Genomic DNA, 24,972 nt, shown 5'->3' on the forward strand with positions numbered 1-24,972 from the left:
TATTTTTTTTTTCTTTTTAAAATTTTACTTTTTTTTTTTCAATATATATATTTCAAATATAGTTTGTCAATATTTTTTGGGCTTGCAAATCCATAATGTAACGCTGACAAAACAAGTAGAACCAAATGTCCATTGTAGAAGATCCAGGTTTTCAGGAATATACAAACCCTGTTTCCATATGATTTGGGAAATTGTGTTAGATGTAAATATAAACAGAATACAATGATTTGAAAATCCTTTTCAACCCATATTCAGTTGAATTCACTACAAAGACAATATATTTGATGTTCAAACTCATAAACTTTTTTTTTTTCGCAAATAATAATTAACTTAGAATTTCATGGCTGCAACATGTGCCAAAGTAGTTGGGAAAGGGCATGTTCACCACTGTGTTACATCACCTTTTCTTTTAACAACACTCAATAAAGGTTTGGGAACTGAGGACACTAATTGTTGAAGCTTTGAAAGTGGAATTCTGGGGTCTCCGCTGTCGTATTTTACGCTTCATAATGCGCCACACATTTTCGATGGGAGACAGGTCTGGACTGCAGGCGGGCCAGGAAAGTACCCGCACTCTTTTTTTTTACAAAGCCACGCTGTTGTAACACATGTTGAATGTGGCTTGGCATTTTCTTGCTGAAATAAGCTCGGGCGTCCATGAAAAAGATGATCTCAGGCCCAGAGAAGTCGGCGTTGATTCTGGATGTTGTTGATAAAAGGCTTTCGCTTTGTATAGTAGAGCTTTAACTTGCACTTACAGATGTAGAGACGAACTGTATTTAGTGACAGTTGTATTCTGAAGTGTTCCTGAGCCCATGTGGTGGGGATTGATATCAGTTTTTGATACAGTGCCATCGGAGGGATCAAAGGTCACGGTCATTCAATGTTGGTTTCCAAATAAGTGTTTTTTTATCAGTATATATTGCCACCTTTCCCAACTTCTTTGTCACATGTTGCTGGCATCAAATTCTAAGGTTAATGATTATTTGCTAAAAAAAAAAAAGTTTATCAGTTTGAACATCAAATATGTTGTCTTTGTAGCATATTCAACTGAATATGGGTTGAAAATGATTTGCAAATCATTGTATTCCGTTTATATTTACATCTAACACAATTTCCCAACTCATTTGGAAACAGGGTTTATACGAAATAAAAATGAAAGTGAGTAAGTAGTGTAGCCCCCCGGCCGTTGGCTGTCTGGAAATGTGGTCCCCAAAACAATTGATTTGAATAGCCTTTTAGTGAAATAAAATGCTTTGCTGTGCTTCCAAAGACTGTTTTTCTTTTTTTAATTTGTCCAAGCTGACCTTAAGCGATGTTACAATTACATTTTTCTAGCAGCATTTAAAAAAAACAAGCTTGTTTATATCTCACTGAAGGAACAAGACCAGGTGCTAACATTTATATTTGCTCTTTAAAGATGGCCTTGCTGTGCTGACTGCATACAAGATCAACGAGCACACAGGTACGGGCAGATCAGAGGCTTAATGTGACGCCTGTCTGTCCGTCCGTTTATCACTTTTTTCCTGTCCTCTCATTTCATCTACTTGTTCCCATGACACCAAGCTCTGCTCAATCCATAAGCATAACTCCGCTTCTGTTTGGCTGCTAATTCTGCACTGGTATGTGTGCTAATCACACCCAAGAGTGCCTTTGCCTGTTTGCTGTTTCAGCCTCCACATTGCCTTCCCCCCCCAACTGCAGGTTGCTTGATGTGTTGTGTTCATGGCTGAAGTGTCTCATGTACACTAATGCATGTTACAGTCAGGCACGCCAACATCAGAAATGAGGCCATTTTTCAAATAATGGATGATTTGTCACGACTAATGTATTGCCTACATTAGTTGTAAATATGCATTATCACCAGGGCTGGGTGATATGGCCTTTTTTTAATTTCTCAATATTTTTAGGCCACATTGCGATACACAATATACATCTCGAAATTTTGCCTTGGCCTTAAATTAACACTTGATACATATAATCGCACCAAATGATGATTCTATGTGCCTACATTAAAACAGTCTTGTTCATACTGCATTAATATATGCTCATTTTAAGATTTCATGCAGAGAAGGAATCACAACTGAGTCAATTGACCAACACTGAATTTATTAAACAGTTGTTAAGCAATGGCAAAAACGTTCATTTCATTTCCAAAACAGAAAGTGCAATATTGTCAGAGACATTTTATGTGTCAAATAAAAATGAGCTGCATGATAGGAAATCAAATAGTGTTCGTCCTTCTCTTTGTGGTAGGATACTACAGACGTTATTAAATTCTGTTGTTGACTATTTTTTTCATACGGTGTTGTTCTGGAAATGTTTGCCCCGGCATTTTGATGGTCTGGGCGTGTGGCACCGAACGGAAGTGTTGAAATGCGTAGTAAGCACTCTTCATTCTCTGGCAGGTGACTTTCCAAATGATGCTACATATTAGCAGTAATGCTACTTTTTGTAGCAACGCTTTTGGCCCACACATGACAAATTAACATATTCCCATTTGAAGCCAAACCACCGCCAGACGATGGACCCCCTGTTGTTTTTTTTGGGAATTAATTCTTCCTTCATTCGCACCTTCTTTCTCTTGTATTACCACTCGCACAGCTCTGCTAGCATCACAGCTAACGTTACCCATACTGCTACCTCTCGACTCTGCGAGGGCGTATACGTATGTGACGTATGACGTGACAGTATGTGACGTATGGAAGAGTGTGCGCTTGTCCGTGAGAAAGAGACGCAGGAAAGAGCGAGAAGAGCATGTAGTGTAATGCCAGCAGCGAATAGCAACTGCGTGAGAACGTATACTCGAATATCACGATAGTCATTTTCTATATCGCACAGAGACAAACCCGCGATATGTCATGTATATCGATATATCGCCCAGCCCTAATTATCACAACATAGCATTAAGTTATATAAATAATATGTAATGTTTCTATGTAGGGATGTTCCGATCCAGGTGTTATCCTGCCTATGGCAATACCAGTCATCCATGATAGAGCTCGGCCCATACCCATACCAATCATATGTATTAACTGTAGTTCTTTCAATGTATTTATGGAGAGTGATATTGACAGTTATACAATGTGTATATGAGTAAAACAAAAGTCAATAGTACACAATAACTCAGTGGCGGGCTGTGCGTTTCCCACCTAGGTCTTCAGTGATGTCCGACTTCAATGATTACCTCTCAAAATATCATCATTGATGTCACCACATGACCATTGCTGGAGAAATACTGTAAAGCAGTGTTTTTCAACCTTTTTTGAGCCAAGGCACATTTTTTGCGCTGAAAAAATCCGGAGGCACAACAAAAGCAGAAATCATAAAAAAACGAAACTCAGTTTGACAGTAAAAAGTAGTTGTCGCAATTGTTGGATATGACTTCAAACCATAACCAAGCATGCATCACTATAGCTCTTGTCTCAAAGTAGGTGTACTGTCACCACCTGTCACATCATGCCATGACTTATTCTGAGTTGTTTGCTGTTTTCCTGTGTGTAGGGTTTTAGTTCTTGTCTTGCGCTCTTATTTTGGTGGCTTTTTCTCTTTTTTTGGTATTTCCGTGCAGCAGTTTCATGTCTTCCTTTGAGCAATATTTCCCGCATCTACTTTGTTTTAGCAATCAATAATACTTCAGTTGTTTTTATCTTTCTTTGTGGGGACATCTTTGGTTGTCACATCATGTTCGGATGTACATTGTGGGCGCCGTCTTTGCTCCACAGTAAGTCCTTGCTGTCGTCCAGCATTCTGTTTTTGTTTACTTTTTAGCCAGTTATTTTCATTCCGCATAGCCATCCCTAAGTTTCAATGCCTTTTCCTAGGGGCTATCACCTTTTGTTTATTTTTGGTTTAAGCATTAGACACATTTTTACCTGCACACTGCCTCCCGTTGTTTCCGACATCTACAAAGCAATTAGCTACCTTCTGCCACCTACTGATATGGAAGAGTATTACACGGTTACTCTGCCGAGCTCTAGACACCACCGACACTCAAAAACAACATGTCATTTGCAGACTATATTTAATGGTTTGCAAAAAATATTTTTAACCCATCCATCCATCCATTTTCTACCGCTTATTCCCTTTTGGGGTCGCGGAGGGTGCTGGCGTCTATCTCAGCTACAATCGGGCGGAAGGCGGGGTACACCCTGGACAAGTCGCCAGCTCATCGCAGGGCCAACACAGATAGATAGACAACATTCACACTCACATTCAAACACTAGGGCCAATTTCCCACGCATTCACCCAAATAGGTGAAATTAGATAGTATCCCACGACTCACCAGATTGTATCTCTTGACACACTAGTGTGTCACGGCACAGTGTTTGAAAAACACTGCTAAACAGAAACACATTTGCGTACTACTGGGCATTGTACAATTTGTTATTTTCTGCTAGGTTTAAAAATCATTAAACCATATTGCATGCAGTAGTGTAAAAATTTAAACTGCAAAAAACATATTAAATGTGAAAAAATAAAGAAATCAAATATCTGAACTCACATTTCATCACCGGGACAGCTGAGCTAACTTCTGGGGATGGCCGACATCGTCTCACAAGATGGAGTTACTCATTAAATATCCTTCTTGAAAATGGCCTTGCAAATATATGTGTTGTCTTGTCTAATCGTAAAAGTGAAAATAAACTTTGATTGATTGATTGAAAGATGCAGACGAGGCGTGTTGGCTAAGTTCTTAAAGTTTACTCCACAGCGTGCTCATCAAAAACATCCAGCTGCCGGCATGTGTGCATTCAACCTAAACGGGGCTACTGTGCATGCTCTTCACTACTGTGACATGCTGGGTAATGGAGTTCTTATGTTACCTAGCTCATAACATCACAATATATATTTGCCTTGGGCCAGCTAGAAGGCCTTACTGACAACCACTCATGATCTGATTGGCTATTGCAACTGTCCATCAAATACAGCATTGTTTATTCTGAAGGCCTCGGTCAGATTTGGTACAGCATGGCAACATACGCTCGCTGAATTCTGATTGGATACAAACTGTAATCTAAAAACAACAGCACTGGAAGGAGCATAATATGACATGAATAGAATATGAATACATTTAGATATTTAGGGAAAGTAAATACATAATTACTTTTATCTTTAATTATGATCACAAAGTTAGTTCCTAAGATTGCAAACATTAACAAACAAGATTTTGACAACATCAAAATATTGACCTAATCACTCTTGTATCAATCATAATTATTTCTATGTGTGTAAACATTAACAAACAAGATTTTGAAAACGTCAAAATATTGACCTAATAACTCTTGTATCAATCATAAACTGATACCACACTTAGTATCAACACCACCATTTTATGGATTGATCCGCCCTCCATTCATATATAACATTTTTTTCCGCTAGCTAGACTCTTATTAATGTATTTGTTAATTACTCTTGCTGCAAAGTGGTTCGATTTAGACTTATTTTTAAACTTTACTAAGCACTTGTTTATTGTGTTGTTTAAAGCTAGCTTAGTGGTTAGCTTAGCTATTGGCATGCCTGCTCCTGACTTGCTCTGTGTGTAACATGTTTAGCCTTGTCCTACAGTGATAATAATACTTTATAAGGATACTTTAAGATGAGTGTTTGCATATAATATATTATTGGTACGAATGTTTAACCAAAATGTATACTACATTACTATTATACTTAGGGGTGTAACGGTACACAAAAATTTCGGTTCGGTACGTACCTCGGTCTAGAGGTCACGGTCCGGTTTATTTTTGGTACAGTAAGAAAACAACAAAATATAGATTTTTGGGGTATTTAATTACCAAATTTGTAAACAATGGCTTTATCCTTTTAACATTGGGAATACTATAATAATTCTGCCCACGTTAATCCACATTAAACTGCCTCAAGTTGTTGCTTAGATGAAATAAAATGACACAACTTTTCTTCTACATATAAAAAGTGCAACATTAAACCGTTTCAAGTCAACTCATCATGCTTAATTTATTACAGCATTAGGGAAGCCTGTAATTGATTTTTATTATGTAAATGTTATATTTTTATCAACATGTGATAGCATGGACCCTGCCATTCAAAACTAGGCTACTACATTACTAATGATTAATGTAACTTTAGCTGAAAATTAATCCCTGACCACCATGGAGTTTATGTAGGCTTTATGATGCACTTAAATTATTTTATACACTATCAGAGACAGAAACTCTTCATTTAATATAATTTCCTTTTTTGCTGCTTCAACACACCTCTTTTTAAATACACTAATGGTGCAACTGGACACATCCTCAGTGATGTAACCTAGGATCACAGGGGGTTTCGGGTCTTTCAACAATCAGACCCCCTCCCCTAGGCGACCCAGCCAGGGTTGATCAGGCCCCAGCCTGTGTCCAGGTAGCGCTACTGCCCTACATGCCACGCCTCTCCCCTCCTGATCCACAGCCACCTTGATGCCACTTCTGCTGCATCTGTGACTAACTTCATGGCCCTTTGCTGGCTGGCCCCTGTGATGCCAAGCATTCTGTAGGCCCTGCAGAGAGATTTGCCCACAAACCCTCGACACCCCACTTCAACCGGCCGGCACATCGCTCGCCACCCATTGCTCCGACACTCCTCCACAAGCTGAGAGTACTTTGCACTCTTCCTCTCATTGGCCTCCTCCATACGGTCCTCCCAAGGCACTGTGAGCTCCAAGAGGATTACCTGCTTGGAGGCCACTGAGGTGAGCACAATATCTGGCCTTAGTGTTGTTTTAGCAACCACGTCAGGGAACTTCAACTGCTTTCCCAGATCAACTGACAGCTCCCAGTCGCGTGCTGTTGCCAACAGGCCAGACGAGGTGTTCCGGGCAGCCGGTGTTGACTTCTCCCCAGCTCTGATGAAAGCAGTACTCTTCACTGGGCGGAGGCTCTTGCTGTGACTGACTCCCCTGCAGATGGCATCAGCTATGGCCTTCAGGACCTGGTCATGTCGCCAGCGGTACCGCCCTTCACCCAGGGCTTTTGGACAACAGCTTAGGATGTGCTCCAAGGTTCCTCTCCTCTGGCAGAGGGGGCACCCTGGTGTCTCCACCTTTCCCCAGGTGAAGAGGTTGGATGGACTTGGCAGCACATCGTAGACCGCCTGGATCAAGAACTTTATTCGATGGGGTTCGGCTTTCCAGAGCTCGGTCCATGTGACCTTACGCTCTGATACTTGTTCCCATCTCGTCCAGGCGCCCTGTTGCCGCATTCCCGCCATCTGGCAGGCTCGCCTTTCCTCAACTCCTGCTCGCACTTCCTCGAGGATCAGTGACCTCTTCTCTTTCCCCTGCGCCTTGTCATAGCGAGGTGTTCTTCTGCTACCTAAGCCAGATCTCCCCTGCGCCACTGTTCCCACCAAAACCTTTTGCCGTAGCCTTGCCTCTGCAACATCCACAGCCTCGACAGCTCTCCACTTCCGCCCCGTCCTGACTTCAATCCCAGCCTGTGCAACCTTTGGGTCACTGGACTCCCGATACTGTAGGAGCTCCCTGGACCGTGTCACCATGAACTCCTCGCTCAGGCTGCTGATGGGGAGCTTCAGCTTGTTGTTATGCCCGTATAGAGCAATGCTGCTCAGGCTTCGCGGCAGTCCTAGCCACCTGCGCAGGAACCTACTGACCCTCATCTCAAAGCCTTCCACCGTTGAAATGGGGACTTCGTACACCATGAGGGGCCAGAGGATCCGAGGGAGAATCCCGTGCTGGTAAATCCAGGCCTTGAACTTGCCAGGAAGGCCAGACTTATCCACCACGGTCAGCCAGGTCTCCAGGTCTTGGTTGGTCGATCTTGTGGAGGCTGCGTCTCTCAGGCTGCAATTAAACACCTTTCCCAAGCTCTTCACAGGTTCCTCGGTGAGTGATGGTATTTTGGTGGTGCCAAGTGAGAAGCAGAATTTGCCAGTAACCTTTCCTTTCTTTAGCACTAGGACCCTCGACTTGGCCGGCTTGAAGTTCATGCGAGCCCAGGAAATCACCTCCTGAAGGCCATTCAAGATCCACCTGCAACCTGGGACGGATGTAGTGGTCACTGTCAGGTCGTCCATGAAGGCTCGGATGGGTGGCTGCCGGACTCCAGACCTGGAGAGGGGACCTCTGCACTGAACTTCCGCAGACTTCACCAGCATGTTCATGGCGAGCGCAAAGAGGATGACTGAGATCGTACAGCCAGTGATGATCCCCTTTTCAAGCCTGTGCCAGTCGGAGGTTGTTTTTCCGGAGGAGACTCTTAGATGGAAGTTGGCATAGTAGTCCAGAATGAGGTCTCTGAACTTCTTTGGAATGTGATGCCGATTCAGTGCCTCTTCGACCAGCTTGTGGGGTATGGATCCATAGGCATTTTCGAGGTCCAGCCACAGAACAGCCAGGTCCCCCTTATTCTCCCTGGCTTCCCTGATGAGCTGAGTGACCACGCCTGTGTGCTCCAGACATCCAGATACCTCTGGGATCCCTCCTTTCTGGACCGATGTATCAATGTAGGAGTTCTTCAGGAGGTAGTCTGTCAGTCGCCTGGCCATGAGGCTGAAGAAGATCTTCCCTTCAACACTCAGCAACGAGATGGTTCGGAACTGATTGATGTTCTTAGACTTCTCCTCCTTTGGGATCCACACACCCTCTGCCTGTCTCCACTGGTCTGCTACCTTGCCCCTCCTCCAGATCACCTTCAAGATTCTCCAGAGTCTGTGGAGTAGTCTTGGACAGTTCTTATAGACCTTATAAGGTACTCCACTGGGCCCTGGAGCAGAGCTCGTCCTTGCCCTGCGGACCACCTCCTGGATTTCCTTCCAGCCGGGCTCTTTCCCATCGAAGTCAAGCGTTGGTGTTGGTGGATTGATCAAGGACCTGCAGGGGCCTAGGTCTTGTTCTCTGCATCCATCGCTGTAAATTTGCTTGAGGTGGTGGTCGACCTCAGCTTTGGAGCAGGCCAGTCTACCGCTTCGCTTCTGTCCTAGCAGCTGTTTTGTGACTCCAAAGGGATTCGCCAGAAAGGCAGCTCTCCTCCTGGACCTTTCCTTCCTCCTCCTCCTATGCCACTCCGCTCTCCTCAAGGTTATTAGCTTCTTGCGGATTATACAACGTAGTTCCGCAAGAGGCCCCCTATCCTCTTCACGTGCAACCTTGAACTGCTGTCTTAAACACTTCAGTTCCTGCCTGAGCTGATGGATTTTACTCGCTCTATTGTTCATGATGTAGGGGGGCTTCGCTGCCCGCTTCTCCTCAAGTCCAAACCTCTCTGCAGCGAGGCTGATGATGATCGTGGTCATCGTCTTGAGGCGTCGATCAGCGTCCCCTTTGGCTGTTGTTTCCAAGATGGTATCAGCATCTTCATCAAACTGGAGCCACTCTTTCTCCTTGCTAGCTTGGGGCCACTTTACCCGACGATGTTCTGATGTCCTGTGTGCTTCTGGTGGTTGCATCACCTGGAGGCTCCGGGCACTGTGGGGTGACTCCGGGCCTGGCTCCTCCTGCGTCTCACCAGGCGTAGTTCCTGTGCGCTGTGATTCTACCACCTTCTGCATACACTTCATCCTGGCCTGGTGGATCCGCAGGCCATGTCGGTTCTTGCATACCTTCCCACATATGCATTCCATAGTCGTCGTCGTGTTACCATTGCCATGTGTCGTCAACCTTTGATCCGTCCAGTGGGATTCTCTTCCGCCCCCCCTCTCGGGAATCCCTGGGGGTATATTTCCTGTAGGTCGATTCGTAGCTTGTTGTGGGTTCCTTCCTCTCAGAAGGTGCAGCTCGGGATGCTACCCCTCACTGCCCCGGTGCCGTCTTTCCGGGCTGTCCGCTGTCTCTCCAGCTGTCACCAATCTATACTTGGTGGTCAACCAGACTGTTCCTGGTAGTCACTGGTTGTCCCAGAAAAGCAACTTTTTAAATACACTAATGGTGCAACTGGACACATCCTCAGTGATGTAACCTAGGATCACAGGGGGTTTCGGGTCTTTCAACAATCAGACCCCCTCCCCTAGGCGACCCAGCCAGGGTTGATCAGGCCCCAGCCTGTGTCCAGGTAGCGCTACTGCCCTACATGCCACGCCTCTCCCCTCCTGATCCACAGCCACCTTGATGCCACTTCTGCTGCATCTGTGACTAACTTCATGGCCCTTTGCTGGCTGGCCCCTGTGATGCCAAGCATTCTGTAGGCCCTGCAGAGAGATTTGCCCACAAACCCTCGACACCCCACTTCAACCGGCCGGCACATCGCTCGCCACCCATTGCTCCGACACTCCTCCACAAGCTGAGAGTACTTTGCACTCTTCCTCTCATTGGCCTCCTCCATACGGTCCTCCCAAGGCACTGTGAGCTCCAAGAGGATTACCTGCTTGGAGGCCACTGAGGTGAGCACAATATCTGGCCTTAGTGTTGTTTTAGCAACCACGTCAGGGAACTTCAACTGCTTTCCCAGATCAACTGACAGCTCCCAGTCGCGTGCTGTTGCCAACAGGCCAGACGAGGTGTTCCGGGCAGCCGGTGTTGACTTCTCCCCAGCTCTGATGAAAGCAGTACTCTTCACTGGGCGGAGGCTCTTGCTGTGACTGACTCCCCTGCAGATGGCATCAGCTATGGCCTTCAGGACCTGGTCATGTCGCCAGCGGTACCGCCCTTCACCCAGGGCTTTTGGACAACAGCTTAGGATGTGCTCCAAGGTTCCTCTCCTCTGGCAGAGGGGGCACCCTGGTGTCTCCACCTTTCCCCAGGTGAAGAGGTTGGATGGACTTGGCAGCACATCGTAGACCGCCTGGATCAAGAACTTTATTCGATGGGGTTCGGCTTTCCAGAGCTCGGTCCATGTGACCTTACGCTCTGATACTTGTTCCCATCTCGTCCAGGCGCCCTGTTGCCGCATTCCCGCCATCTGGCAGGCTCGCCTTTCCTCAACTCCTGCTCGCACTTCCTCGAGGATCAGTGACCTCTTCTCTTTCCCCTGCGCCTTGTCATAGCGAGGTGTTCTTCTGCTACCTAAGCCAGATCTCCCCTGCGCCACTGTTCCCACCAAAACCTTTTGCCGTAGCCTTGCCTCTGCAACATCCACAGCCTCGACAGCTCTCCACTTCCGCCCCGTCCTGACTTCAATCCCAGCCTGTGCAACCTTTGGGTCACTGGACTCCCGATACTGTAGGAGCTCCCTGGACCGTGTCACCATGAACTCCTCGCTCAGGCTGCTGATGGGGAGCTTCAGCTTGTTGTTATGCCCGTATAGAGCAATGCTGCTCAGGCTTCGCGGCAGTCCTAGCCACCTGCGCAGGAACCTACTGACCCTCATCTCAAAGCCTTCCACCGTTGAAATGGGGACTTCGTACACCATGAGGGGCCAGAGGATCCGAGGGAGAATCCCGTGCTGGTAAATCCAGGCCTTGAACTTGCCAGGAAGGCCAGACTTATCCACCACGGTCAGCCAGGTCTCCAGGTCTTGGTTGGTCGATCTTGTGGAGGCTGCGTCTCAATCAACACTGTCCTTAACACACACGCGTGCGCACACACACCGCAAAATGAGTTAACGTTTCGCTAAAAGCTAACTAGCCTTCACCTAAAGCCAGGACTGGGAGTGAGTTGAGCCGCAGTTTGTTTCTAGAAGGTCAACGGGCTCATAGTGATGTCTAGAAAGTAGTTGAATTGGAATATAATTTGGGGAGAGTGAGTTGCTCCCCTGCTAAACACCTATCTGCTCGACATCGACACTGAAACACTGACGACATGCGCTCTGAATACGCATTGCTGATTGGCTTTGTATGTAACCAATCAGATGGTTGTGTGGGTGGGACAATGCAGGGTGCTGTGTACAGACACAGAGGCAGAACAGAGCGGAGCAGCTTGTTAAGACTTTAGCAAAGGCGGCTACTTCATATGTACGTGTTGAACTCGTTCGGTATTCCTCCGCACCGAGCCGAAACCCCCGTACCAAAACGGTTCAATACAAATACACGTACCGTTACACCCCTAATTATACTACTATTACGTTACTATATTACATAGCTATTGGATAATTTTTGCTCAATGTATTTACTGTTTATATATTTTTACAGGTATTTATGCTATGTACATTGTATATTTGTGATATATTGTGTAAAGGAAATGTAAAATGTTTTTACATGTCTATGAAACTCAAGATCAGAGCCTGGTGTCTTATGGTTTTGTTGCATATTGTATTTGACTTTGTTGATAGGGTTAGACGAAGTAAGTGTTTAACTTTAGCCTAAATTTATCCTTTTGGTCTGTTAAATTGTCAATTTATACATGTAAAATTGTTCTTGTTTATTTCATTAACCGCCGACTGAAAGAATATTAAACTAAACTAAGATACCAAGAAATTCAGTTTATGTGCCGTAATGGGGGTGATTATTTTTTAGCTTAGGCGAGCGACTCCACACTGTGTATGGACATACATAATTAGCTGCTTGCCGCTTGTCAGCTGGGGAACTAAAAATAATTACAATGTCAGCCAGAGGGCATCGGCGTTTGTGATCGCCATTAAAAAGCATTCATGGGCAATAGCGATCACATACCTTTTCACAAATACAGATATAAATCGGCAGCCAATCAATTAGCACATCCCTAGTTTGTATTACTCAACCTAGGTTTAATCATCCATGTCCTTCCTTAGTAATGTTTTTTTTAATGTATATACTACATTTTTTTAACTTTCATCATGGCTATAATGTTGTTTTGTAAACATACAAATGCAGCAAAACAAAGTAAAGCAGTGGGGTATTACAGTTCCTGCCGAGAGGCAAATGAATGAAACTTTAATTGTTTGGTTCAGACTAAGTGCTTGGAAGAAAGACTTCCCAATCTGCGCAGTTTTTTTTATGCCTGCGTGTCTTCCTAACGTGATACATTGTATTGGTCAAAAAATCATCAGGGACTTTTAGTCTCAGGTCCTGAAAAATATATGTGATTGTTTATATTTATGAGTTTGCCTGAGGTGTTTTGTTGTTTGTGGCTGTTTTCAAGCCTTTAAACCGCATATGGATCAACTATATTTCAGGAATGCTATCTGCTTATAAATTAGTTGTTTTTTTTGGTCCATTGCAAAAAATTTAGTTCAGGATAAGTAAACCAACAAAAAAAATCAAAAGATCTCTGTTGTAGTTCATATATATGTCCATGCCTGTTCCTTTAATTATATAACAAGCAGTATATAGCAGGGATTACGGATTTGGCAATTATTTTAGTCAGCCATCCAACGCTGTTTTTCCAACAGAACATATATTGTTGGCAGTAAAGACAAATAAATAATGACTAAGTCAAATGAATGACTTACTGTTAAATAAGTGTTTGCAAAAAGCGTTTGAAAAAAAAGAGTTAAAAGTGGGGACACATGCTGACATATGTTCGACTCATCATGCTTAATTTATTACAGCATTTGGAAAGCCTGTAGTTGATTTTTATTATGTAAATGTTATATTTTTATCAACATGTGATAGCACGGACCCTGCCATTCAAAACTAGGCTGCTACACTACTAATGATTAATGTAACTATAGCTGAAAAAAATTGTACAATAGCAATAGGAGAGACTATTCATCCCTGAACACTATGGAGTTCATGTAGGTTTTATGATGCAGTTACATTATTATATCAACTATCAGAGACAGAAACTCTTCATTCAACATAACGTAATTTTTTGCTGCTTCAACACAGAAAAAGGTAAATTGAAATAACTTAGTTGTTAACTATAGGTCAATAATGCATGTCTTTTTCTCAGACAGACAGGGCTTTGCTGTCTGTAACACACACACGCACGCACGCATGCACACACCACAAAATGAGCTAACGTTATGCTAAACGTTAATTGGCCTTCACTTCCACGGCTGCGAGCAAGCTGAGCTGCCGCTTATATTTCTAGAACATCAACGGGCTCATAGTGATGTTACTAGTAGTTGACTGGGAGGTGTTTATTATAATTTGGGGAGAGTCCACTGCATTATGCTCACCTGCTAAACACCTTTCTGCTAACCCGCACTGTCTCTCCTCTCTGCCTGCCTCTGGAGTGAGCACTGACTCCATGCGCTCTGAATATTCACTGCTGATTTGCTGTAACCACTCTGCGTGTAACCAATCAGATGGTTGTTTGGGTGAGACAATGCTGGGTGCTGCAGAGACGTACTGACAGAGGCAGAGGCAGAACTAAGCAGAGCGGCTTTTTAAGACTTTAAGGATAGCACCGAATGATGATGTAAATACATTAAATAAAGTCAAATACAAATAAGGCAACAAGAGAAGTATCCTACACTTCTCTTTTGTAAAGTAAATCTGAACAGCTGATATGGGCATCTACATCAATTATATGATTTGCCCGAGACGCTGGACAGGACCATAAAAAAAAAAAAGAATACAAATTTTTTTTTTTTTTTAAGACTAGTTCAGGCGGTGGATCTTTGTTGTTAAGGCGACCTCCTTAACAACAAAGGGCTGCGGGAAACCCTGTTGATAGTTCATCTTATGTGAGTTAAGGCTCCCAATATCTTTAAAACCCTGCTATGCCTCTGTTTCTAACTTTATTTAAAGGTTCCTTGAATGCGCCACAGTTTTGTGCTTTGAAATGCAGAAGTGAAACTTATACATAACACTCCCCTGGCACACATAGAGCACATAAAGCACATAGACCTTTACTTTATTTTTATATCTCTTTCTGGTACACACACACATATATATATATATATATTTTTTTTGACAGTATGTATATATATATATACATACATATATATATATATATATATACATACATATATATATATATATATATATATATATATACATATATATATATATACATACATATATATATATATATATATATATATATATATATATATATATGTATATGTATATATATGTATGTATATATGTGTATGTGTATATATATATATATATATATGTATATGTATATATATGTATGTATATATGTGTATGTGTATATATATATATATATATATATATATATATATGTGTATGTATATATGTGTATATATATATATATATATATATATATGTGTATGTATATATGTGTATGTGTATATATATATATATATATATGTATATATGTATGTATGTATGTATGTATGTATGTATATATATATATATATATATATATGTATGTATTTTTATATATATATATATATGTATATACACACATACTGTATCAGGGTTCGGCAACCTTTACCACTCAAAGAGCCATTTTTACCCGTTTCAAAAAATAAAAAAAACAATGGGAGCCACAAAACTCTTTTGACATTTAAAATGAAATAACACTGCATAAAGAGGTTTTTGTTTTGTGCTATGTATAAACCAGGGGTTTCAGACACGCGGCCCGCACCTTGATAAGAAAATTTAATGTTAGTGCGGCCAGCGAGTTTTATATGAATGCCGCTTGATAGCATTACACTTGCCAACCCTCCCAACTTTTCCGGGAGGTTCCCAAATTTTCAAAACAATTATTCTCGCGAATATCTGCTGAAGATCACCCAGATTACAATAAGGGCATGATGTGAAGGCACTGCCTTGGACGCCTTCTACATGTACAAACAGCTTGGCAGCCCAGTAACACGATGTATGCTGCTTCCGCAGATACAAATACACGACTGCAAGGCATACAGTATAGATACAGTATATATATATATATATATATATATATATATATATATATACATATATATATATATATATATATATACATATATCTGTGTGTGTGTTCCTGGGTAGATCTGATATGAGAGGAAGGGGGGGTTTAATCATTTTTCAAAGGAGTCATTTGAAATTGATGGAAAGCGCCTCTCTACATAGCAAATGACACTGTGGTCAAAGTTGGAATTACCACACATTTCTACAAAATTAATTTTAAGGAATTCAACCATCTACTGCCGCCTGCTGTTGAATAGTTCCACCCCTACTTTGTCACGTTTCATATCAGGTAAACTGACGAATGAATCCCCATTCTACTGTAATTCATGTGATCAGTATCGGTTTTGGTATCAGCCGATCTCACTCATGGATGATTGTATCGGAACAGGCAGCATAAAACCTTGAGTGTAATATCCCTTCTAATATACATGCATATACTGTTTACTATTTACTAATATTCAAATATGGTAACGACAAGAAAACATGAAATTAAATAAAATAAAAACATAGTCTGCTGCTTCTTGATATAATTTTAAACCTCACAAAGAAAACAGAGCCATCTGTTAGTGCAAAGTTGTGAATTATTGTTGTTATTGTTATTGTTGCTCCTTGCAGCCTCTCTAAGACCTGTTTTAACGTTGAGGGAATTCCATTGATTTTTCACATTGTTCCTCATTAAAGACAGTGTTCAGGTTGTGAAAACATTAGCTGGCATTTGGCTGTTGCTGAAAAGAGGTTTACAAAATCTAAAACAATATATATTTGAAGACCAACATAGAGGTAAACAGCCACTCTGTTTAATGTACCCTCCACAGAAATGAACAGTAACATAGTACAGTATGTTGGCCTGCCTGTTAGTGCACATTTACATAATCGAGTTGTAGTTATTACACTTTAAAAGCTGGAATACTCATCCGCAAATGTCAATTATAGTTAATGGAGATGGGTGCCTACTCAACTAGCTTTTTATCAGTTGGTCATAGGAATGGGCGATATGGCCTTTTTTTAATATCTCCATATTCTTAGGCCATATCGCGATAGACAATATATATTTCGATATTTTGCCTTAGCCTTGAATGAACACTTGATACATATAATCACTGCAGTATGATGATTCTATGTGTCTACATTAAAACATTCTTCTTCATACTGCATTAATATATGCTCATTTTAAACTTTCATGCAGAAATTGACCAAAACTGTATTTATTAAACAGTTATTAAGCAGTGGCACAAACATTCATATCATTTCAAAACAGAAAGTGCAAGATTGTCGGAGATATTTTTAAAACTAGCTATTAGTGCTCTTTTGTGCATGATGTCACTAAGATGACATATCAAAACAACTCTAAATTAAAGTGCACTTTTTTTACAGAACGCCTATACAATAGTTTAAAACAAATAAAGTGCACTTTTGTGCATGATGTCACACAAGATATTTTAATAAGTGTCAAATAAAAATGAGCTGCATAATAGGAAATCAAATAGTGTCCTTCCTTCGCTATGTGGTAGGTTACTGCGGACATTATCTTATTTTGTTGTTGGCTATTTTTTCATCTGGTGTTGATCTGGAAATGTTTGCCTCAGCATTTTGATGGTGTGGGTGTGAGCTTTCTACCGATCACCACCTGGTGGTGAGTTGGCTGCGATGGTGGGGGAGGATGCCGGACAGACCTGGGAGGCCCAAACGCATTGTGAGGGTCTGCTGGGAACGTCTGGCAGAGTCTCCTGTCAGACAAAGTTTCAATTCCCACCTCCGGAAGAACTTTGAACATGTCACGAGGGAGGTGCTGGACATTGAGTCCGAGTGGACCATGTTCCGCACCTCTATTGTCGAGGCGACAGATCGGAGCTGTGGCCGCAAAGTAGTTGGTGCCTGTCGGGGCGGCAATCCTAAAACCCCTTGGTGGACACCAGCGGTGAGGGATGCCGTCAAGCTGAAGAAGGAGTCCTATCGGGTCCTTTTGGCTCATAGGACTCCGGAGGCAGTGGACAGGTACCGACAGGCCAAGCGGTGTGCAGCTTCAGCGGTCGCGGAGGCAAAAACTCGGACATGGGAAGAGTTCGGGGAAGCCATGGAAAACGACTTCCGGACGGCTTCGAAGCGATTCTGGACCACCGTCCGCCGCCTCAGGAAGGGGAAACAGTGCACTATCAACACCGTGTATGGTGCGGATGGTGTTCTGCTGACCTCGACTGCGGATGTTGTGGATAGGTGGAAGGAATACTTCGAAGACCTCCTCAATCCCACCAACACGTCTTCCTATGAGGAAGCAGTGCCTGGGGAATCTGTGGTGGACTCACCTATTTCTGGGGCTGAGGTCGCTGAGGTAGTTAAAAAGCTCCTCGGTGGCAAGGCCCCAGGGGTGGACGAGACCCGCCCGGAGTTCCTTAAGGCTCTGGATGCTGTGGGGCTGTCTTGGTTGACAAGACTTTGCAGCATCGCGTGGACATTGGGGGCGGTACCTCTGGATTGGCAGACCGGGGTGGTGGTTCCTCTCTTCAACTATCGTGGGATCACACTCCTCAGCCTTCCCGGTAAGGTTTATTCAGGTGTACTGGAGAGGAGGCTACGTCGGATAGTCGAACCTCGGATTCAGGAGGAACAGTGTGGTTTTCGTCCTGGTCGTGGAACTGTGGACCAGCTCTATACTCTCGGCAGGGTTCTTGAGGGTGCATGGGAGTTTGCCCAACCAGTCTACATGTGCTTTGTGGACTTGGAGAAGGCATTCGACCGTGTCCCTCGGGAAGTCCTGTGGGGAGTGCTCAGAGAGTATGGGGTATCGGACTGTCTTATTGTGGCGGTCCGTTCCCTGTACGATCAGTGCCAGAGCTTGGTCCGCATTGCCGGCAGTAAGTCGAACACATTTCCAGTGGGGGTTGGACTCCGCCAAGGCTGTCCTTTGTCACCGATTCTGTTCATAACTTTTATGGACAAAATTTCTAGGCGCAGTCAAGGCGTTGAGGGGTTCCGGTTTGGTAACCGCAGGATTAGGTCTCTGCTTTTTGCAGATGATGTGGTCCTGATGGCTTCATCTGACCGGGATCTTCAGCTCTCGCTGGATCGGTTCGCAGCCGAGTGTGAAGCGACCGGAATGAGAATCAGCACCTCCAAGTCCGAGTCCATGGTTCTCGCCCGGAAAAGGGTGGAGTGCCATCTCCGGGTTGGGGAGGGGACCCTGCCCCAAGTGGAGGAGTTCAAGTACCTAGGAGTCTTGTTCACGAGTGAGGGAAGAGTGGATCGTGAGATCGACAGGCGGATCGGTGCGGCGTCTTCAGTAATGCGGACGTTGTACCGGTCCGTTGTGGTGAAGAAGGAGCTGAGCCGGAAGGCAAAGCTCTCAATTTACCGGTCGATCTACGTTCCCATCCTCACCTATGGTCATGAGCTTTGGGTCATGACCGAAAGGATAAGATCACGGGTACAAGCGGCCGAAATGGGTTTCCTCCGCCGTGTGGCGGGGCTATCCCTTAGAGATAGGGTGAGAAGCTCTGCCATCCGGGAGGAACACAAAGTAAAGTGAAGTGAAGTGAATTATATTTATATAGCGCTTTTCTCTAGTGACTCAAAGCGCTTTACATAGTGAAACCCAATATCTAAGTTACATTTAAACCAGTGTGGGTGGCACTGGGAGCAGGTGGGTAAAGTGTCTTGCCCAAGGACACAACGGCATTGACTAGGATGGCGAAAGCGGGAATCGAACCTGCAACCCTCAAGTTGCTGGCACGGCCGCTCTACCAACCGAGCTAAAGCCGCTGCTCCTTCACATCGAGAGGAGCCAGATGAGGTGGTTCGGGCAACTGGTCAGGAAGCCACCCGAAAGCCTCCCTAGGGAGGTGTTTAGGGCACGTCCAACCGGTAGGAGGCCACGGGGAAGACCCAGGACACGTTGGGAAGACTATGTCTCCCGGCTGGCCTGGGAACGCCTCGGGATCCCCCGGGAAGAGCTAGACGAAGTGGCTGGGGAGAGGGAAGTCTGGGTTTCCCTGCTTAGGCTGTTGCCCCCGCGACCCGACCTCGGATAAGCGGAAGATGATGGATGGATGGATGGATGGATGGGTGTGTGGCACCGAACGGAGATGTTGACATGCGGAGTAAGCACTCTTCATTCTCTAGCAGCTGACATTACAAATGATGCTACATATTAGCAGTAATGCTACTTTTTGTAGCAACGCTTTTGTCCCACACTTGACAAATTACGGTTGACTGTTTGACATATTCCAACTTGAAGCCAAACCACTGCCAGACGATGGACCCCCTGCTGTTTTTCTTGGGAATTAATTCTTCCTTCATTTGTTACCAGATTCGCACCTTCTTTCTCTCGTCTTACCACTCGCATGGCTCCGCTAGCATCACAGCCAACGTTACCCATGCTGCTACTTCTCAGCTCCGCGAGGGCGTATACGTATGTGACGTATGACGTGACAGGTGCTCTTGCTGTCTATGAGAAGGAGAGACAGGAAAGAGTGAAGAAGAGCAACTGCGTGAGAAAGTAAACTCGAATATCTCGATATAGTCATTTTCTATATCTCACAGAAACAAACCCGCGATATATGGAGTATATCGCCCAGCCGTCGTTGGTCAAAAATCATATTTCTGATAATTCAAAAAATTTAATCGCATCACCAACACAGAGCACCACAGGTAAAATGTGCCATTACATTCTTAATAATGACGGAGCAGGAAGGGGCTAGGAGTACCTTTGTGCTAAAATTTTGTAAGAAGCGCCGTGCCATAAAATGCAGCGCATGTGTTGCCCATTCGGACGGGGTCCCTGTTTTGCTACATTGCTGCTTTGTTACGGGATGGTAATTAGATAGATAGATAAGATAGATAGACAGATAGATGGATAGATGGATAGATAGTACTTTAGTTATTATTTCAGGAGCGATCCTTCAGGAAAATTTAAGTTTTCAGCACAATCCCATTCAAGATCAGACAAACAGTACAGGGAGACAGAACAGGGAGACAGAACAGGATCGCTGACGGGTCTGCCGGCTTCCAGGGCCCCTTACAAAAAAGATGAGATACAGGTAAACAAGGCGGGGAATGGGAAAAAAAAATAGAAGATAAAAATAAAATAAAATGAAATTAAAATTTAAAAAATCGGCCAAGGGAAAAAAACAACAACCACTCATAGCCATAGTACACATCCCTCTCACATGTGTGTAAGAGGGAAACATCAAACATCAAAGAACACAGAGGACATTAAAGACATTGTAGCGGTTATGGTATTAGTGCATTCCCAACATGCATACAATTACAATAGATACATTACATAATTGCAGTTTCACATTCCAGCATGTCCAAAAAGAAGAAGGTAGACATATTTAATCCTACCCCTTTTTGTATCATAGTAATTACTAACACATTTGTTACTACTCTTTCTATAACACAATCAATAACAATATAAATCATTCAATAAATAAATACAGATTAATAAGTAAAATATAATTAGTCAACTAAATACCAATAAATACAGTTCTTATAAATAAATAGTTATGCAATTTCTTGTTCACAATATAAGATGAGTAAGACTTTAATAAGGTTTCGAGATGTTTTTCCAAGATTCTTCTTCCTTGTGCTTTGTAATAACTTTGAGTTTGTACAGTTTCCTAAAGTGGATCATATTATTACATAGTTTGATTGCTCTGCTTAATCCATTCTATAAAATATTCTCACATACCAATATGCTAAAGGTTTTAAGTGTGTACGTGCATACCGATGTTTTAAATTAGATTTTTCTCTATGAGAAGGTTCTTGGGTAGCAGGTAATAAATCTTAAAATGTGAAAAAGATCAGTTTGGTCAGGCAGAGTAGTTAAAATGTGCAGATCTGACCATTGACGTCCAAACCCTCCTCGCCTTCCTATGTTACATACCAATGACTTGTCAGTGGACAAACATCCTTAAAAGCCTCAAGGAGGTCACGTAAAGATGCAAAATAAGTATGATAGTGCTAAAGGAAGTCCCTTCATTTTGGCTCTAGAACAGGAATGAACTGTGGATACTCATAGTTCGATAATGTAGTACTGTTTGTGATAAAACTAGTTTCATTGTTCAGCTCTAAAATATTTTAATCTACTGCAAAACAAAATCACTATCAAATCCATTTTTCATCCTCGGGTTTTGTAGGATTTGATTTTAGCATTTCAATAAGCATCTTTCGGAAAACATCAGAAGAGGACTCAAAATATAATACTACTACTATTACTTTTTTCTTCCTCTGTTTTTCCCAAGGTTTAAACTCAGTCTTTCTCACCTTGAGGGTGCTCCTGATTTTGGAAACGCATTTGGCTTGCGTCTTTAACATTTTTTTCCATACCTTCTTTTTCAAAGTCAGAATCATTAAAATGAGTGCTGCAAATTACAATCCTCTCGTATGTTCCGCTCTACTTTGTGGAAGTCTGATTAGAGAATGTCCGTACTTTCCTCACATTCCCATCATTTGGAAGCATATGTAGGCTGACCCCTTCTTTAGTTGTATTGCTACAACCTGCAACAATGCATCTGTCAGACATATTTGAGAATTATTTCAAATTATGCGTGAAAATAATGAGTCGGGATGAAGTGGTAATTTGTCCAGCCAGGGAGTAGTGAAGTGAAGTGAATTATATTTATATAGCGCTTTTCTCCAGTGACTCAAAGCACTTCTACATGGTGAAACCCAATGTCTAAGCCACATTTTAAACCAGTGTGGGTGGCATTGGGAGCAGGTGGGTAAAGTGTCTTGCCCAATGACACAACGGTACTGACTAGGATGGCGGAAGCGGGGATCGAACCTGGAACCCTCCAGTTCCTGGCACGGCCACTCTACCAACCGAGCTATACCGCCCCGTCTATCCGGGGTACACAATACAGGGTACCGTGTACGTGTAGCCCGCCTTCCGCCCAAATGCAGCTGAGATAGGCTCCAGGACCCCAAAAGGGACAATCTAGAAAATGGATGGATGGAGGAATGGGATAAAGACAATAAAAAAGACAAATACTATGCAATACAAAACGGACTTCAGTCTTTTGTGGGTGACATCAGCAGGCTGATGTCACCCATGTTGGAGTTAAAAGTGGGCATTCTAAAGTGTGATGACACACTTTCGAAAACAAAAAATATCACTACTGTGTTTATTTTAGCGGGAATTGTACCTTTTAGATATAATTTTTAGGCCCGAATAATGAAATAAGTGTCTATGTTGCCCTTTAAGTTAGCTCCTCCGGACCAGCTTCCTATGCAGTGGACATTTGTCAATTTACTTTATTTATTCTATTTATGTTGTCAGTTACAAATTAAAGAAAAAATTGCTCTGATATGCATATCTGTAAATGTTCCCTGCAGAAGACACTTATGGTCAGGAGGGTGTTGTACCTTTAATAAAAGATCAGGTTGACATTTTTTTTTTGTACAAATTGAACTGTCAGTCAGCCATAGATAGTAAGCAGCTTGCTTCATGTCTTTGTGTATGTGGAAGTAGCCTTTGCCTCTGTTTGCTCAACCCAAATAGCTGGCTGTGTATAGGTCAAGCAAGCCCAAAAAGGGAAAAGAAAATAAACCCCCCACAGGCAAAAATAAACGTCAGCTGCAGAGTCGATGCAACTTCCCACCTTCCCAGTGGAATGATTTCTCAATTTGTTTGCACATTAGTTGGTTTACTGCTCTGGTTCGCTCTCCCCGTGATGCCACACTTTTGCGTGAGGTGCTAGTTCGATTGTCCAAACTCTGTGTGCCTCCTAAAGTCTATTATAATTACTTTCTCTATAATGAAGAGAAATCTACATCAATCAATCAATGTTTACTTATATAGCCCTAAATCACTAGTGTCTCAAAGGGCTGCACAAACCACCACGACATCCTCGGTAGGCCCACATAAGGGCAAGGAAAACTCACACCCAGTGGGACATTGGTGACAATAATGACCCAGTGGGACGTCGGTGACAATGATGACTATGAGAACCTTAGAGAGGAGGAAAGCAATGGATGTCGAGCGGATCTAACATGATACTGTGAAAGTTCAATCCCCAATGGATACAACACAGTCGCGAGAGTCGAGTCCAAAGAGGATCCAAGACACAGCAGCGAGAGTCCCGTTCACAGCGGAGCCAGCAGGAAACCATCCCAAGCGTAGGCGGACCAGCAGCGCAGAGATGTCCCCAGCCGATACACACGCAAGCAGTACATGGCCACCGGATCGGACCGGACCCCCTCCACACGGGAGAGTGGGACATCCTAGAACAGGCCTAGGCATTTATTTTGACTCGGGGGCCAAATTTAGAGACAACAATGTGTCTGGGGATCGGTATATCTATTTTTAGGAACACTAATACAAAACCTCACAATAATGGCTCATTGAATGCTAAAAACATTAAGACAGAGTGCCTTAAAAAACGGAATGGAATTTAAAATGTGTTTACTGAGTAAGACACCCAGAATGTACATGAAAACAAAGAATGTGGGATTTATAATATTTGAACGATAAAACGCTGAATATTGACAACATATGAACGTCACCTACCCTCTCGATCGACATATTTTACAATCAAGCGAAACACAACAAAAATGCAAGAAACACTACAAAATATGACCGCGAAGGGTAAAAAAAATCCCACCTACAATCTGATACATCTAATACATTTGATACATCACTAAGCTTTAGAACTTTGTTGTAAAAATCTCCTTCCGCGTCTGTCCCTGACACCCGCATCTCAGGCTGACACTCTCCACCCACACTGCTTGGTGCCTCGTCTGAGCTGCTGTGACTTAGATTAGCATAGTAACTAATTAGATTACCATAATAACTAATTAGATTACCATAGTAATTGGTATATCATGCAAAAGCACAGATTCCAACCATTGAAACACTTTTTATAGTTCAAGACTTACGGTCATTTAAAACCATCACTGCACATCATAATGGAAGCTACACTTTCCATCTTAGATATCTAAAAAACATATTTGGGAATGTCTGGTGGGCCCGGGGCCTTAATTTGCCCAGATCTGTCCTGGATGCTAAATAACTGGCTTCTGCTCAAATGGATAACTTATTTGCTACATATATTCCACGTGGCCAGTTACATTTTAATTTGTTAAATGCTTGAATCTGATATGAGACAGACGAAATTGTTGACTGCTCCTACAAAAGTTGTTTTACTACTGCACTTTAAACTACCAAATAAGAGCTACGAAAGGAAAAACCTTCCTTTATAAAATGGATTAAGGAACCTGACATAGTGAACTTGTCGTGAATTTTTTAACTCAAGCTCAGTATTTTCGATTGTGTTCATGGATTCCATGTCAATTAAGTATAAATTGTTGTAAATGAGAATTCCATTCTTACTTCTCTGA

The 24,972-nt window shown here is 42.9% G+C and overlaps 1 protein-coding gene across 4 annotated transcripts in view; it reads left to right on the plus strand.

The window, feature by feature from the left end:
- Window positions 1–24,972, plus strand: part of ano5b (anoctamin 5b) — a 135,954-nt gene that overhangs the window by 36,004 nt on the left and 74,978 nt on the right. For 3 of the 4 annotated variants that reach the window (XM_061887647.1, XM_061887649.1, XM_061887648.1), the window contains one exon: window positions 1,421–1,465. The exons of the other annotated variant lie outside the window; for it this stretch is intronic. In XM_061887647.1, coding sequence (XP_061743631.1) covers window positions 1,421–1,465 — 45 coding nt within the window. The remainder of the gene's footprint in view (window positions 1–1,420; window positions 1,466–24,972) is intronic. 4 annotated transcript variants of the gene reach the window in all.

The sequence above is a fragment of the Nerophis ophidion genome, linkage group LG25, assembly GCF_033978795.1.
Source record: "Nerophis ophidion isolate RoL-2023_Sa linkage group LG25, RoL_Noph_v1.0, whole genome shotgun sequence".
In the NCBI taxonomy this organism is placed as follows: Eukaryota; Metazoa; Chordata; class Actinopteri; order Syngnathiformes; family Syngnathidae; genus Nerophis; species Nerophis ophidion.